Genomic DNA, 16901 nt, shown 5'->3' with positions numbered 1-16901 from the left:
AGATAGACCAGTGTGTATTTTATCCTGAGAATGACCGCACAGGGGTGCTTAATTCTTGATTTTTAAATCAAGTATTGGTGCTTCATGCTGCATTTTTGGAAAGCCTCACTGTGTGATACCTTTGAAGACATGACAAGAGAATTGCACAAGAGCCATGCTTTCTCTGCTTGATTTTGTTTTGGTTAAAGCAGGGTGAGTTTCTTACTAGGCTTGCCCAAACTGGGAATTGCAGCCATGGTGATTAACAGCAGAAGCTCTGTGAGGTGGCCTGGAGAACACTTTACAGAGACCCTGCCCCACAGAGACCCTGCCACACGCTTTACCTGATGCCTGTGACCCGTGGCTGGAGTCGTCTGTGTGTTGTCTTTCAGAAGGATATTTCAGGTGTTACTTTCCTTGACAACATTTGAAAAAATGGCTGAGGATCCGTTATTAGTGGATAGTGATTACATAAAATAACATCATATTTCTTATAAAACTTCCCATTTGCATGTGTATGATTTAAATTTTGGAAATACACATGTAGACCATGTAAGCATTATTGTTTTAAATTAATAGTTATTGTGGATATACTCGTATTCATCTCAAGTTTTGCATTTTATTGTAATCTTTTTATTATATTAACTGGTTGATTGCATAGAAATGAAAATCTGTTCTAAATTAATTATACTCAACTTCCGGGCAGCATATTTTAAAAACTTTCAGAAGGGATAGCATCACTTTTTTAGTGAAAAACAAGGGTCACTATAAATAATGTAGTTTAAAAGCAATAAAAATTTAAAATGTTTCACTTATTCTGGCATTTAGTACTTGAGATTTGCCTTCTAACCTGAACATTCTTTAGACTAAGCAATGGCCTTGGACTATGTGCTTCTGGAAACATCTGTGATAAAGGACCATTTCTTTTTCCTTTTTAATTCCATCAGGGACTGATACTTTTGTAAGTGTTGAGGGGAGGGAGGTATCATGGCATCTGACCTCTAAAGGAAGGTGAGATTGTGGCCCATACCTTGGAAGACATTGTTCTCTCTCCTCTGGGACCCAGCAAGTTTACAAACAGGCTGGCACTGAGCCTCAGCCTGTGCTTTGATGAGCTCAGGGATGGGTGGTGTTTCCAGATTTCGACCAGGTAATAACCACTTTCCTGAAAGTTGGTTTCCTCTGCTCTCCTTTCTGTCCCATTTTGTGTCTCCATCAATCCCGGTCCCTTTGGATTTTCCTTCAGTTTCAGGAGATTGTCGATGAATGACTTACTTAGTCAGTCCCCCCTCATTGGATTGACACCAGATCCTTTCTTCCTTGATGTTCCTGACAAACACCCTGCATCTTCCAGGGCTCAGCTGAGTTGACCATCCCCTCCTTATGCATCCTTTGAGTTGAAAACATGGATGAAATAAACACAGGCAACTCTTTGTCCTCACCTGCCTCTCAGTGTAACATTTCTCCTAAATCTAGTTTATCCTGCTGGAACAGCAGGGGTGGAACTTTTTAATAATGGTGAAGTTTTTCCATTTTGCACTTTTCAGAACAGGCTCCAGCTCCATGTGGCTAAATCGCTGTAAGAGCAAGGAATGTTTGAAGTACCCATACAAGATTATTTTAAGAATAAGAAGTTATTCATTGAAAAGAAAAATACTCAACTAATTATTGAGTGCCCACTGTGTATAAAATATTAGTATACACTAATTCTGAAAATTCTATGAGTTTTCCAAACTCATAGAATGTTTCAGAATCTGTCCTGGGAACAGCTGCGTTCTAGCTCCCTGCTCCTCTCCTGATCCCGTCCTGCCTGCCCTTTGCTGTTCTGAGTTCAGAGTATTCTCTTAGTAAAAGGGACCAGTCTCAGTTTATTCAGAAGCTACAAGATGCTTAAAAATGTATATATGTATTTGGCTGAGCACTGTGGCTCACACCTGTAACCCCAGCACTTTGGGAGGATCACTTGAACCCAGGAGTTCAAGACCAGGCTGAGCAATATAGTGAGACCCTATCTCATATAAAAAGTAAAAATAATTAAAAAATAAAAAAGATTAGTTATAAGGAAGTCTGAAGTTTCAGAAGAGTTCTGAAAAGGAGAAATTATAGAAATGTATTCTCAACAAATTCTCCTTTTACCATCAGTGTCTGTTTGGAGTTTCTCTGTTCAGACGCCAGTACCTGGACAGGGAGGATACCATGAGAAACAAGTAACCTTTTCTCAGTGCTTCCAAACCATTACTGGGAGGATGTTTATTTTCATGTGATCCCTTCTTCCAGCCGTCAATAGACTTACTGTAAGATAGTTTTAAAAACAAACGTGAAGTTAGAGACTGAAAAAAGAGAGTTGAAGATGCATGATAAAATTCAACAAGGGTGGCATGTCCCAGATAAAGAAATAGGAAGTGAGGGTTCCATTGGTGTATTCAGTACAATTTAATAAGCATCATCTATGTGCTAATAAGTGCTTAGGATGAGAACAGTCGCACCTGTAGTCCCAGCTACTTGGGAGGCTGAGGCAGGAGAATGGCGTGAACCCAGGAGGCAGAGCTTGCAGTGAGCTGAGATCGCGCCACTGCACTGCAGCCTGGGCGACAGAGTGAGACTCCGTTTCAAAACGACAACGACAACCCAAAAGAACCCTTGAATTTATTAAAAACCCTGTGGTGAAAATTTTAAGACTTTGCTGTTACTGACTTTATTTCAGAAGTTTATTGCTTCTGTTATAAAGTTGGCACATCTTTATTGCAGAAAACAGTTTTGACAAAAACCAACAGTTAATTTAAAAAAAAATCTTGTCTCCCTATTCATTTCAGTAGTCAAACTATTAAACAATAAATGCTTGATTCTGGCCTGTAGGATACCTCTTACATTGGTAATAATATCCTACTTTTTGGTACTCAGTTGGAAATTCAAGTTGTTTTGGGAAAGGAAACTGAAAGCTGTTTGGTCCCTTGGTTTCTGTTTCTAATTTTGAAAATACACATATAGACCATGTGTTTGCTTCACCTTTTATTGCCAGCTTTTCAGGTCATGAGACAGTACTTCCAGGTTCTCTAGCTAGCGATATGGGCAATACCTGCTACTTACCAAATTGGGAAGTACATGCAAATTTTATAATATTGGATCTATTTTTAAATACGGACTGTTGTTAAATTTTAGACTATTATTCCTATGTCCATTTTGTCAGCTACCTTGGCCTCAGTTTCACTGTCATGCAGCTGTATTGTACCTTACATGTAGGTGTGGCTGTATGTGAGACCAGATGTCAGGGGTGGTTGTCCTGAAGTGTTTGTAGCATACTGCTCTTGGCTCTTTTCTAAAGAAATTCATATCATAATTTAGTTCTTATAAATATGTCCAACTTTATACATATTTATGTAATTCTTTCCAGAGTTTTTTTTCCCCCACTCTCACTCTCTTTTTTTTTTGAGACGGAGTCTCACTCTGTTGCCCAGTCTAGAGTGCAGTGGCACAATCTCAGCTTACTGTGACCTCCGCCTCCCAGATTCAAGCGATTCTCCTGCCTCAAGACCTCCCAGGTAGCTGGAACTACAGGCATGCACCACCACACCTGGCTAATTTTTATATTTTTAATGGAGACGGGATTTCACCATGTTGTCCAGGCTGGTCTCAAACTCCTGACCTCAGGTGGTCCACCCGCCTCGGCCTCCCAAGGTGCTGGGATTACAGGCGTAAGCCACCGTGCCCAGCCAAAAAACCTTTTTTTCTTAAGGGAAAGAACCCTGTTTTAGAAATTCTGTCATTCTTCAGCTCCCAGTACCCTTTTCCTAGAGGAAATTTCGTTTGAGCAATGTTGACATTTTGCATGTATAATTCAGGAGGAATATTTGTTGTAACAACAGTAATAGCATCTAACATTTATTGAGCAGTAACTCTGCATGCTAATGGTGTACAGCATTACCCACGTCACCTCATGACATCCTTCAACAGTGCTGAAGGAGTGCTCTTCTACTCCCATTTTAGAGGCTGAGACTCAGGGGTTGAGTAAACTTGTCCAAGGTCAACATGGCTAGATCATGGCAGAGCTAGGATTGTTTGACCCCCAATCCTGAACTCCTCACCACTGTGCTTCATTATAGCTTGAAGAACTTTAAGCCAAATATAGTTATGCCAGAAGGAAGTAGTTCAAATATACCAAAGTAGTCCAAAAACAAACCACAAGTCTATCTACTTCAGTACAAAATTAGTTGTTTTTCTTTTTGCATTTTATTGAAAATGAAAATAGATCGGTAATTTTTTAAAAAGAAGCAGGTTTTTTTTTTTTAAAGAAGGCATATCAGGATTAGCATTTTTTAAAATTGCAAGTGTATTTTGAGTTCATTTTAATTTTATTTCTTTAAGACAGAGTCTCGCTGTGTCACCTAGGCTGGGGTGCTGTGGCATAACCATGGCTCACTGCAGCCTCAATCTCCTGGGCTCAAGTGATCCTCCCACCTCAGCCTCCTGAATAGCTGGAACTACAGGCACGCACCATCACACCTGGCTGATTTTTAAAAACAATTTTTAGTAGAGACAAGGTCTTACTATGTTGCTCAGGCTGATCTTGAACTCCTGGGCTCAAGCAGTCCTCCCATCGTGACCTCCCAAAGTGCTGGTATGATAGTCATGAGCCACTATGCCCGGCCTCAATTAATTTTTAAAACTGTCAACAATATAATAAGTATCAAACGAATTGAAACCATTTTTTCTTCATCCATTCCATCAGGTCTGCTTCGAGATCTGCTACTGAAGTCCCATGCGCAAAGTCCCTTCATGCTGTGGGGCAGTGATTCAATCTTTGTAGACGTGGTGGACTGGCTAGGTGGAGGGAGCACAGCACTCAACACGTCTTACAGATTTTTCCTTCAAGTTGTCTTTGTGTTCTGTCTTTCCGCCCTACTTTGTGTCTTGTCCTTGCGGTAGTGTCTTAACTTAACACACCGTGAGGGCTGCAGTTGGTGCCAGGCAGAGGCTCACCAGTGCATGTCTCACTGCTGACTCTAGATGGTGTGGCCTCTTAATTCACGCTTGAGTCTCACCCTCCTAAAACAGATCTGGCCATGTCATTCCCATTGCGCAAACCATCTGTGGCAATTTCTTCTGAGAAAAGGCTGAGTCATCATGGCAGTCAGTGCTGTCTGCGATTTGGTTCTTGTCTGTTCTTCCAGCTGTATGGCTCTCAATTACATTCTGTCTACCTGCTGTTCTCTGAACATATCCTGTGCACTCTGGCTTTGTTCCAGCTGTCCTTCTGCCTAGGATTTGCTCCCAACACATCTGCATCTACATTTTTGTGGCTTTATTTATACCCCTCTTCAGTGGCCCTTAGTTTCCTACTACCTCAGCAGGAAGTAGTCGTTTGCAGCCTTCTAACTCCATGTTGTCATACCAGTTCCTTTTTTTTTTTTTTCCCATAAATGCCTTTCCTTTTTGGAGGTTCACTCTGTGTAGGTTTCTCCTACACATTCATGAAGGACACAGAAGGGCTAATTCATGCTATTAACCACATGGATAACCCTTGTAAGCATGGATGATCCACATCATTGAACATCCACATGGATTGCTATCCAATCAATACCTAGCCTAAGCTGAAAGAGCTCTCAACCAAATTCTTTGATGCCAGAGAGGCAATATACAATAGCAGTTAAGTGTACAGTATGCTCCAGCCAGAGACTGCCTGGGTTTGAATCATGGTGATGCCATTAACTGTGATCTTGTGAAAGTCATACAATCTCTATACCTTGTACCTCAGTATTTTTTATTTGAAAAATGATAATAAAGAGAGTTTTTATGTATAGGGTCATTAAATATGTTAAGTGAGTTGAAGCAGATAGTAACAGAAACCTATCTGGCATATAATTAGAGCTCAGTAAGTGTTAGCTATTAATTAAAGTAATGATCATCCATTCCAATTCACAGACATACTATATGACCAGGTTAGAGTTTACTACCCTGAAATGTGCTACCTCTGAAATGTTAGGTTTCACTTGTCGACTGTAGCATCTTATCTCACCCAGCACCTCTGCATCTTTACTCTTGAATTATATCCAGACCATGAGTTTCTTACCTCTGCTGTTTTCTCCCAGGCTGTCATCCTCCTGACTTTACTTCCTTCTCTACTCAATTCTTGCCCTACCAGGTCTTCTCTTGGAACCATAGCTTCCCCTTGCCAGCTGCAAGAATTGTGTTCTTGAAAAGCACTGCAGCACCCAGGAATAGTAACTAATGCCTGTAATCTAAGCCTTACTTTGAGAGGCTGAGGCAGGAGGATTGCTTGAGCCCAGAAGTTCAAGACCAGCCTGGACAATATGCCAAGACCTGTCTTGACCAAAAAAAATACAAAAATTAGCTGGGTGTGATAGTGTACACCTGTAGACCCAGCTACTGAGGAGGCTGAGAATGGGAGGATCTCTTGAGCCCAGGAGGCTGAGGCTACAATGAGCTGTTATCACATCATTGCACGCCAGCCTAGGCGGCAGAGCGAGGCCTCCTCCAAAAAAAAAAAAAAAGAAGAAGAAAGGGAAGGAAGGAAGGAGAAGGCAAAACAAGCACCACAGGCAGTGAGATCAAAGTCTTAGAGGAAATAAGGGGTTAGGAGAAAAAAAAATTAGAAAATGACATTAAGCGTATATCTTGAATTTAGTAGATTCTGAATAATCTATCCAGTATTCTTCCAAAACAAACTTGGTGGCACATCTCTTGAATGAATCAGCCTCTTCACATGTTCAGAAAATGTTGCTATAGTGATTGTAGGTTTGATCATCTGATGACTCTCTTTTTTAAAATTTTCAAACCAGCGTTTGTCTTGGAACTTAAAGTTTTTGGCATTTGCATTCTTCTTGTGATAGGTTTCAAAGGCTCTTCCAGATGCATATGTAACCCCTTCTATTTTTTATAATTCATAGAAGCTTTTGTTATATGTTTTCAATGTAGGTAATGTTAGTTTATTGATACACAAGTATATAAACTTATCTCCAAACTACACTTAATAAATCTTGATTGAAAATGGTACCTACTGTCCTACAAAACCTCATCCCTATACCATCATCCCAGGTCTCACCTTCTCTGCTAACTGTAATCTAACTGCTGAGCTTGGCAACAGAACGATCCCACGAGTCTGTGGCCCTCAAATGAACTGTGTTCTCTTGGTGCTTTTTGCATAGATGATTCCCCCTATTGAGATAACATTTCTTTGGCTTGTCAGCTTGGTGAATTCCTATTAAGTCCTCCTAAATTCTGCTCCAGGCGTTTCTCCTCGAAGAAAATTCCCCCTTTGCCCAGTGAATCCCCCGCTTTTTTGGAGAGCTGCTGTGCACTTCATATTGTATTGTGATATGTGTATAAAAAATCAGTTTCTTGTTTGAAAGACAAAAAGACTAATTTATTTTTGTATCCCAACAGAGTGGCAGAAAGTGCATGAGAAATGTTTGTTGACTGAACGTAGCTCTTCATTCCTGTCTCTGTTGTCACACTTATCACCGTCCACTGAATATTAGTTATACATGTATATATCTGTCTCTCTTGCATGGTTTTAAGCTTCTGGATGTCAGAGACCATGCCTAATTCCTCTAAATATTCCCTCAAAGCACTCATAATATGCATTGTGGGAGTTAGTATTCAATAAATACTTGCTGATTAGGAGAATACTTAGAACCGGGGTGTCTCATCTTTTGACTTCCCTGGGCCACATTGGAAGAAGAAGAATTGTCTTGGGCCACACACAAAATACACTAATACTAATGATAGCTAATGAGCTAAAAAATAAAAAAATTAAAAAATCACAAAAGAATCTCATAATGTTTTAAGAAAGTTTGCAAATTTGTGTTTGGCCGCATTGAAAGCCGACCTGGGCCCCATGAGGCCCGTGGGCCATGGGTTGGGCAAGTTTGACTTAGAAGATTTTGATGACCTGTTTAGTTCTCCAAGTTGGAATTGACAGTCACAGGCTTCATAATAAGGAATATGTCCTTAAACTAATTTCCAGAAGGCAAATGCCATTTAACTGTGTATCTTTCAGATCTAGGTTGCAGCCATTTCCAACAATTAATAAAATATTTTAATACATGAAAGAGAAATTTCTGGTTCAGAAGATACTTCTCTGATCACACACATCTCTCAAAGTACTGACTGGTGTAGGCCATTGTACCTCAGAGCCTTTGGCCGCCAAACTTCTAAGTAGCTGATTATAGTCAATATGCTGTAAACAGTGGTAAGAGGACTCCTTGACCCAGTCGTCTTTCAGAATGAAGTGTGGGGAAAGAACTTCAGCTGTTTAGAATTTTTACTGTTGTTGTTGCCATAGGCTATTTATCCTCCTTTATTTTAGTCCTCCTTATTGAACTTTCCAGGTCTGTACTACCTACTAAATTAAATACAGACTTCTCCTTTTCAAGACCTGTCCCACTATAGGTCCAATTTATCTTTACCATTTTCTTTTTTCTTTTTAAATCACAGTCTCACTCTCACCCAGGCTGGAGTGCAGTGGTGCGATCTCGGCTCACTGGAACCTCCACCTCCCAGGTTCAAGTGATTCTCCTGCTTCAGCCTCCTGAGTAGCTGGAATTACAGCCATGTGCCACAACACCCGGCTAATTTTTGTATTTTTAGCAGAGATGGGGTTTCACCATCTTGGCCAGGCTGATCTTGAACTCCTGACCTCAAGTGATCCACCCACCTCAGCCTTCCAAAATGCTGGGATTACAGGCATGAGCCACCACACCTACTCCTTTTTTTTTATTTTTAGTAAAGATGGGGTCTTAGTGTGTTGCCTAGGGTGGTCTTGAACTCCTGGACTCAAGTGATCCTCCCACCTTGGCCTCCCAAATTACTGGGGTTACAGGCATGAGCCACGCCGCCTGGCAACTGTACTGTTTTCTAGTGTTCCCCCTACCGCCCCCCGCCCTCCGCCAATATACTCTCTAATCTCATCGAACAGAACCCTTGCCAAGACACCTAGAATATTTTCATTTCATTTAAGTACTTTTGCTAACACAATCACCTCTGTTGGAAATGGCCCACATCCCTGTTAGAGTCTTCCCTGTTTTTGAAGACCCTTTCCAGATCCTCTCTCTTCTTGACCACCACATCCCCATGCCTGCATTCAGCTTTGATCCCTCTGTTCTGTGAGTTCTTGTGCCATTTTGTTTGTACCTCTTAAAGCACTTACGTAAGTATATATTTCAAAAGTCATTTAAAACTTATTTTTCTCTGATAATTGTGTGTATTTTTAATAGCAACCTTTTTTTGTTCATCTCAAATTTTAGCCGTACTATCTATGTCAATACCTGAGATTATTGAGCTGCTAGATTTGTTGCAATATGGAAATCCCATTGCATCCTTTAAAATACTTTTTTGTTTATCAAAATCATTGATATGTTTTCCCCAAAATATGTTCCTCCAAGAAAATTCTATGATCAAATAAGTTTGGGGAATGCTGCTGTTGAAATGTTGTGTTGAATATGCAAGGAGAGTAACGACATATATTAGCATGTCAAAGTCTCTGAAAAGTACTGCCTGAAAGAAACCCATATTTAACTGTGTTCAGCAGCATTTCTCAATTTAGTTGATGTCAGAAGCTTTTTAAGGGCTTGACCTTTGTTAACATCTATTCAATTTCTATGCTTGTGAAATGCTGGTCTAGAGAAATAATTATTTTTAAGTAAGTCATCAGAAATATTCTGCATTTTCTGACAGTCTCTGAAGTCTTCACTGCTGTTAAATGCAGGTAGTCTTGCCCCAAAATTGCAGGATTGTGGTGGTGATTTAAGTAAATCCTCACAACTGGATTATATTTAACTCACTAATGTAAAAGAATTATTTCTGAGTTCTTATACTGTACTCAGCCCTACATGAATAGATGGGATTGGGGACAGGGATTATATACCATGTGACCTGGCCTCTGTTTTCAAGGAGTTTAAATCTTAAAGATATATGAGACTCAAATGCAGACAAAGTTACTGAAGGCAACAGAACTTTATGTGTGCCAATAAGTGCTAAGCTGTTATGTTGACCCTAGGAGTCTTGGGATATTAGAAGTAGTGAAGGCCAAGGTAGTCTCCAAGTCTGGTGAGGAATTGAGAGAGCTGAACCTTGAACTGTGTCTTCAAGAGTGGGCAGGTATGATCAGGCAGAGTGGAAAGACAAAGTGGGATAAAGGCATGTAAATTGCATGAGTTGTGTGGTAAAATCTCATGGTGTGGGTGACCTGAAAGAGATCAACCTGCTTGTCCTGGGAGAGAAGAGGAGCTTCAGTGTTTTGCAAAAATAGAACTACTATCAATGTAGAAAATAAGAACTGCCCCTCCTTATTTTCTCTCCAAATCCTGGAACCTAGAATGTCTTCTAAAATGTCAAATTGTATTTAGTTTATTTCTTTGGAATATACAAAAGTATAATACTTGACTACTTAGAGAAGTTCACATGACTAAAAACAAGGATGTTTTGGAGAATGAAGGGGAGGATGGGCATTGGAGAGTAGTCAGAAATAAACACACCTTTAGGCAAGTGTCAATGAAATGCTGTTTTCTAAGGAGTCAGCAACCAAACCTACGTGTCAGGGTCAGTTAGGTCTGTTTCAAGGGATGTTCTTTTTTTAGTTCACTAGATATTTACTGAGCAAAATCATTGCCTCTTTCTGTAATGAAGCCACGTAGGTATCTCAGCAGTAGTCTGTACTTGACTAAGAGTCATGGCTTTGACTGATACAATCAACAAAAGCCCTTTTTTTTTTTTTTTTTTTTGAGACAGAGTCTTGCCCTGTCACCTAGGCAGGCATGCAGTGACCCGATCTTGGCTAACTGCAACCTCTGCCTCCTGGGTTCAAGCAGTTCTCATGCCTCAGCCTCCCTAGTAGCTGGGATTACAGGTGCATGCCACCGTGCCCAGCCCATAATTTTTAAAATACGTGTTTATATGATTTATGTTGAATCTGATAGATGTTTATATTATTCATTCTCATTTCATTTGTTTTTCAACTTGTTAAAAGATGAACTTGGTGCATTAAAATGTTAAAGAATTTATTTGTGCGGATAGTGATTCAAGAATTGGGCAGCTCCAAACTGGAAGGGGTTTGGGGCTCCACTGAAGGGTCATGAAGGGAAAGCTTTTGTAGGGTGAACTCAGAAGGAAAGCAAAGAAATTATTTGATTGGTTAAAGTTGGAGCAGTTGTTTCATTTTTACTGTCCCAGTGGAAAATTCTTGATTATATACCTAATGCTCAGTTGGCTGCTGGTGATTGGAGGTGATTGGCTGAATTTAAGTTTTGTTTTGTTTATGTAGAAACCCAGGACCTTGAAGCCATCTCAGCCTGTTAAGTTTATTTTAGTACTTTATATATATGAAAGGGATGAAGATTAAGATAAGATTTCATATGTATATGAAATTTTTAATTTTTACATTGTAATATCATATGAGGTTTTTTTGGTTTTTTTTTTTCCACCCTAAAGGATAGCATACTGTATTCGCTTATAGTATCAGTATTACTGATACTGGAAACATTTTTTTTTTCACAACTACCAAAGAAGGACATATAGCCTCTAGAGTTTGGGGCAGTAACCTTGAATCTGAATTAGGATGAGTGAGCAGCCCATCACCTCATTCAAACCTTAATAAGGTATATCAATGAATGAAGTACAGGGTGTATCAATGAATGAAGTACAGCGTATATCAATGAATGAAGTACAGGGTGTATCAATGAATGAAGTACAGTTGTGATGCGCTACAGGGTTTACTTTTCCTTCTGTAGCAAGGATCCTTGTTCTAAACCGAATGATGAGTAAGTCTGGGTAGCAGCAGATGAGCTTTGTGGCTTCCCTTTTTTCTTTTCTGCCCAGTCTCCATTTATTCTTAACAAGCAGTCTTTACTCAGAAACACAAAAGAAGGTAGCAGAATTATGTTGGTATTCCCATGTTATGGGCTATCTTCTAAGTGATAAAGACTTTTAAAGTGCTTAAAATGCTGAAATAGAATTGGTTTTCTAAGAAGAATGAAGAAAACCTTCTTGGAATGTTGGTGAAGAAAGGATAATTTTGTTGCTGACGGCTAAGAAGGTGAATGTACTACTGGCTACAAACCAGCACTGGTTCATTGCTGCTGCTGGTGGTTATTATTGTGCTGTGGCTGTGGCATAAAGGGCACATATGAGAATTCCAGAGAGCTCACTGGGATTCCCCTAGTCTGTCCCAGCCCCGTTGGTTACTGGGTTCATCATAACGTAAATGGGAAACCTACATTTAATTACCTTTGGTCCGTGCTGTTTCATATGATGGCCTTATTGTAACCCAAGTGACTTTTCTTTCCTTTGTTAAATAAAGCAGTGATTTACATGGCTTTTAAAGAATAAAGCAAGCAAAATGAGAAGGTGTAGTCAAAAATGTGGTTCATAAAGTTTTATTATTGTTCTACCTACTTAGAACTGAGGCCTTTCTGAATAGTCTTCCACTTAAGAACATTTTCATGGCAGAAATCTCAAGTTTTTTAACAGTGTGGAAATCCATGACTTGCTTAGAATTAAAAACGCTTGTGCATTTTTATTTATAACCTCTATAAATGTTTTATCTTGTTTTAAAGGGTAGACATACAAATATGTTGAGACTTGCTTAATGGCAGCCAGAGATACCAGTTATTCTAGTTCCCCTCTAAAACCTGAAGACAAAAATCACATTCCCATTGTGTCTGTCTGAGGGAATGACATAAGGCAATAAGGGGTCACTCTCTTTCAGCTAATTTGTAGAATTTCAAGAAAATGATGTTTCAACTTCATCATTATAGGAATGGGATGATTTTTCTTCCCTGCACTCAAAAGTATAGAATTATGCATGTGATTGGACATTTTTTTTTCCCCTGCTACTGAGCTCTCAGTTTTGTTCGAGTCCCTCAGAGCTCTGTAAGGAGTGTCACACCCAGTGATGGAGAAAAGGCATCCTGCTGTTTCTGCGTGTACTTTTCTGTGTCCTCTGCCCTGGAAAATCTATTTTCTTAGCCGCATGATTCTATTTCCTATGAAGAAGGATTAAAGCCATAGGGTAAATGCCCCCATTTCTTTTTCATAGTAATTTTACAGTTTATGAATTGAGGATATCAGAGGTTGATCAAGAGTAACTATCAGGAAGGCCAAGAATTGTCTTAGGATTGCATAACTTAGAAATCATAATTGAGCTCCTTAATTTTGTACATGAAGAAAATATTTACAAAGCAAGTCAACCTAACATTTTATTGCCTTGAAAACTGTTTCCTAGCCAAATGCAGTGGTTCACACCTGTAATCCCAGCACTTTGGGAGGCTGAGGTGGGGGGATTGCTTGAGGTCCGGAATTTGAGACCAGCCTGGGGCAACATAGTGTCTCTTAAGAAAGTAAAAAATTACCCAGGTGTGGTGGCACACACCTGTAGTCCTAGTTATTTGGGAGGCTGAGGTAGGAGGACCAGTTAAGCCCAGGAGTTCAAGGTTGCAGTGAGCCATGATCGCATCGCTGCACTCCATCCTGAACAACAAAGTGAGACCCCATCTCTGGAGAAGAAAAGAAAGAAAACTATTTCCTTTTCAGAGTTTTTTCCAGGTGCAGTTTCAGTCATTTCTGAGTTATTAACGTGTAAAAACAGACCTTTTAACAAGTGCATGTGTGGCTGATGGTGGGGAAAAAATGGAAACTTACTTTTAAATGTCTATTCAGTGTTAAAGTATATGAGTTATTTAAAACCATGGTTTTTAAATGAGAAAAACTCCCACATATATTATCTTAGAGTATACGTATTTATCAAAGGAAAATATGCATATATTTTAACAAAAATTTAAGAAAAATTTAAATACAAAAATTGATTTAAAAATATTTAATCACATGCAGTAAAGATTGTGGCATCTTTCTTTATCTTGATGCTCTGCCATTGGCATTTCTTAAAAATCATTAAAAATATCTGAATGATTGTCTGATTTCATTCTGTGGAACCAAGAGAGAAATTATTATGTCCATGCCATGTTTTTGAGCAAATATTAAGAGTTTATCACTTGAGTCAGTAATGTGTTTGAATTTGGCTTCTGATCTTCATGAAGAAGAATATCTTTCAGATCATGTTATCAAGGTGCTGAATTTACCTTATGTTTTTTCTCTTTCATTGTTTCGCTCTGATGTGGCTGCTGTGTTGACAACCCTCTGTATCCCTGCTGCTGAATTTTTTTTCCCATCATTAAGGAAACCTCCCAAGGTAAGCACTAATATGAAATTTGGCATGTATACTGCTTTAGTTTGCAAAAATCCAGGATTTAATTTATCACTGTAACCCATGTAGAACATCTGTCTCACTGAGAACTAAAAACAGCATCCTAATTTAAAACTCACATCATGAACAAACAATTAATGTCAGTATTAACATAAAGTTAGAATGTCAGTCTACATTGACAGAGCACTTTCACACATTATTTCATTCTCGGAGTGAATGCTCTAATCTTCAAAGCAAACCTGTCAGATTATTGTTTCTCTTTTCTTGATGATGAAATGAGACTCAGAGAGATGAAACAGCATGTCCTAACTCACAGATTGAGTGAATGGAAGAGCTGGAACTGTACAGTATCAACACCCTAGAATGTGGAGGAACAACTATGGTGATATCATAGGATGGTAGTTGGTAACCATGATTACTGATTGGACAAACCATCTTTTCCTGGCCCCACTGAGATTGGTTGTTATCATTGGAAAAGTTCTTCACACTTTTAAATAGAAATTCAACATTCTACCAACTTTATATGCCTCATTGGAGTTCCTAGCCCATCACAATGGCCACTAGTTAGTTTTTTCCCCACCTGCTCTGGCCAACCTTTGATGGCCTCTTTACCAGTGAGAAGCCTAGAAGTTAGAGAATAGTTAGAGGAGGGAAGTGGGGGAATATGAGAAGTAAGGAATCTGAATGACCAGCCCCTGAATAACTGAAGATTGATTTTGTTACCAGTGAGCATTTTGTTGAGTATCAGAGGGACACTTAGCACCAAAAGGAATGAGAAATTTGACCACCCCCTGGCCAGTGATGCTGATTATAGCTGTGTTTCTTGAGATAGGATTAGAACAGGCTTACCTACACAAACAATATGGTTGGAATCTAAGACAAGTTGGGTGACGGTATAGAATCCAGAAAAGACAAAGCTTACTTTCCCCTGGGGTTATGAAGAACAATCCATCTCGGATTATGGAAACCCACTAAAATGCTGCTGTATGCCTTCTACTTACTTAAGACATTGTCCTTGGCACTAAGAGTTTCAGCTTTAGCAAGGAAGGCATGTATTGAACAAATGATATGAGATCTGTTAAGAAAGTAGAAATATATAATATATTAGAAAAGTATTGGCAGTGGCATTCTGGCCAAATCTAGGGAATCAGGAGATTCTCCCGGAGCAATTGTCAGTGTAGACATAATCCCCAAAATTGGTCTCTACTAGAATGTATAAGTGCTGTTTATCTAGTTTTTATATCCCTTGCTGTTGGTTCCCCAAAGTTTCAGAACAGTCAGTCTTGTAGTACAAAGTATTCCCCCACAGAAAAATATCAGTGAAATACTGCACAACTCCACATATGCCTGCTTAGTGAAGGAAAAGCACTGAAATGAAAAAGAGATACAAAAACATTTTTAAAAATCACTATTGCTTTGTACACAGGAATGTTCTTGTCATTTTCTAGTGAGCATATATAACCTAGTGGTTCCCAGCCTTATTTTTGCTGGATATCCTGTTGATTGTTCCTAAGAAGTGTCATGAAATTTTCAAAATAAAAGTAAAGCTGAATCATGATGTTAAACAATGCGTATATGTGTGCCATAAGGCACATCTGGAAAGCATTAAAGATCATCTTGAAATCAAATAAATGACTCAATAGAATCAAATAAAGATGGATACAAAGTAGATACAGGCCTTTCCTCATAGAAACATGTAAATGTTGAAAGAAAGTGGGAAAGAGCAAGGTGCTTTTAATGATGATTATGTAAGAATAAAATTTTATTTAAAACGATGAGATTTGGGCGTAAGTAATCAAAAGCATCGGAGAAGCCTGGTTGTTTCGATTTAACAAATAATTATTCTGGGCAGGGGACAGCTGCTGCATGAGTCAGAGTCCTGGCATTCTAATGGGAGTTGGGGGAGGGGAGTACAGTTGAACCCTGAACGACACAGGTTTGAACTGCCCAGGTCCACTTATATGCAAATGTTTTTCAACCAAATGCAGATAGAAAATACAGTATTCGTGGGACGTGAAACCCATGTATACAGAGGGCCAACATTTCCTATAGGTGGGTTCCAGGGGACCAACAGAGTAGGACTGGAGTCTGTGTGGACTTTGGTATACATGGAAGTTCTAGAACCAATTTCCCACATATACCAAAAGATGATTGGTATGTGTACAATACAATGTAAAATTGCTTATATTAAAGACAAGAGGCAAAATATTTGTGAAATTCATAGAATGAAAGTTCCTGTTCAGACTTCTGCTGTCTGAAATGACAAACTAAGTAATTAGCATTGCCTTTTCCACTGAGGACAACTAGGACTGGACAAAATATTAAAAACTTATGCCTGAAGGCACTGGAGATAAGCCAGGTTAGTGAGGAATTACTAGACCAAGATCCAGAAAGAGGTAAAAATTTAGAGAGATGAGCCTAGCATTCAGATATATGCCGTTCAGGAAGGAGCGGCTTAAAGACAGAGCAAATACATACAGACGGACTGCTTTGTGGGGCTGAGGAGGACAAAGTATTAGAGTTCAGGTCCTTCCAGAGGTGGAGTCCTTGCTAATCTCCTTATACTTTGGGTTGGTAAAGTTGATTGAGATGCCGCCAGGGGTAGGGTATGAAGGTGAAACAGAGGTAAACCAGCCATCACATGGATTCTTGTGTGGTTCCAAGTCGTTTGTATGATCCAGGAAATCTCAAGCACAAAAATTGGAAC

The 16901-nt window shown here is 39.3% G+C and overlaps 1 protein-coding gene across 14 annotated transcripts in view; it reads left to right on the top strand.

The window, feature by feature from the left end:
- KIF13A (kinesin family member 13A) overlaps positions 1-16901 on the top strand; it is a 230481-nt gene that overhangs the window by 74872 nt on the left and 138708 nt on the right. For all 14 annotated transcript variants that reach the window (XM_031666952.1, XM_031666945.1, XM_031666939.1 and 11 more), the window contains exon 3: positions 14167-14179. In XM_031666952.1, coding sequence (XP_031522812.1) covers positions 14167-14179 — 13 coding nt within the window. The remainder of the gene's footprint in view (positions 1-14166; positions 14180-16901) is intronic.

The sequence above is a fragment of the Papio anubis genome, chromosome 6, assembly GCF_008728515.1.
Source record: "Papio anubis isolate 15944 chromosome 6, Panubis1.0, whole genome shotgun sequence".
Taxonomy (NCBI): domain Eukaryota; kingdom Metazoa; phylum Chordata; class Mammalia; order Primates; family Cercopithecidae; genus Papio; species Papio anubis.
The sequence above is the reverse complement of the archived record's forward strand: the minus strand, read 5'-3'. Positions and strand labels throughout refer to the sequence as shown.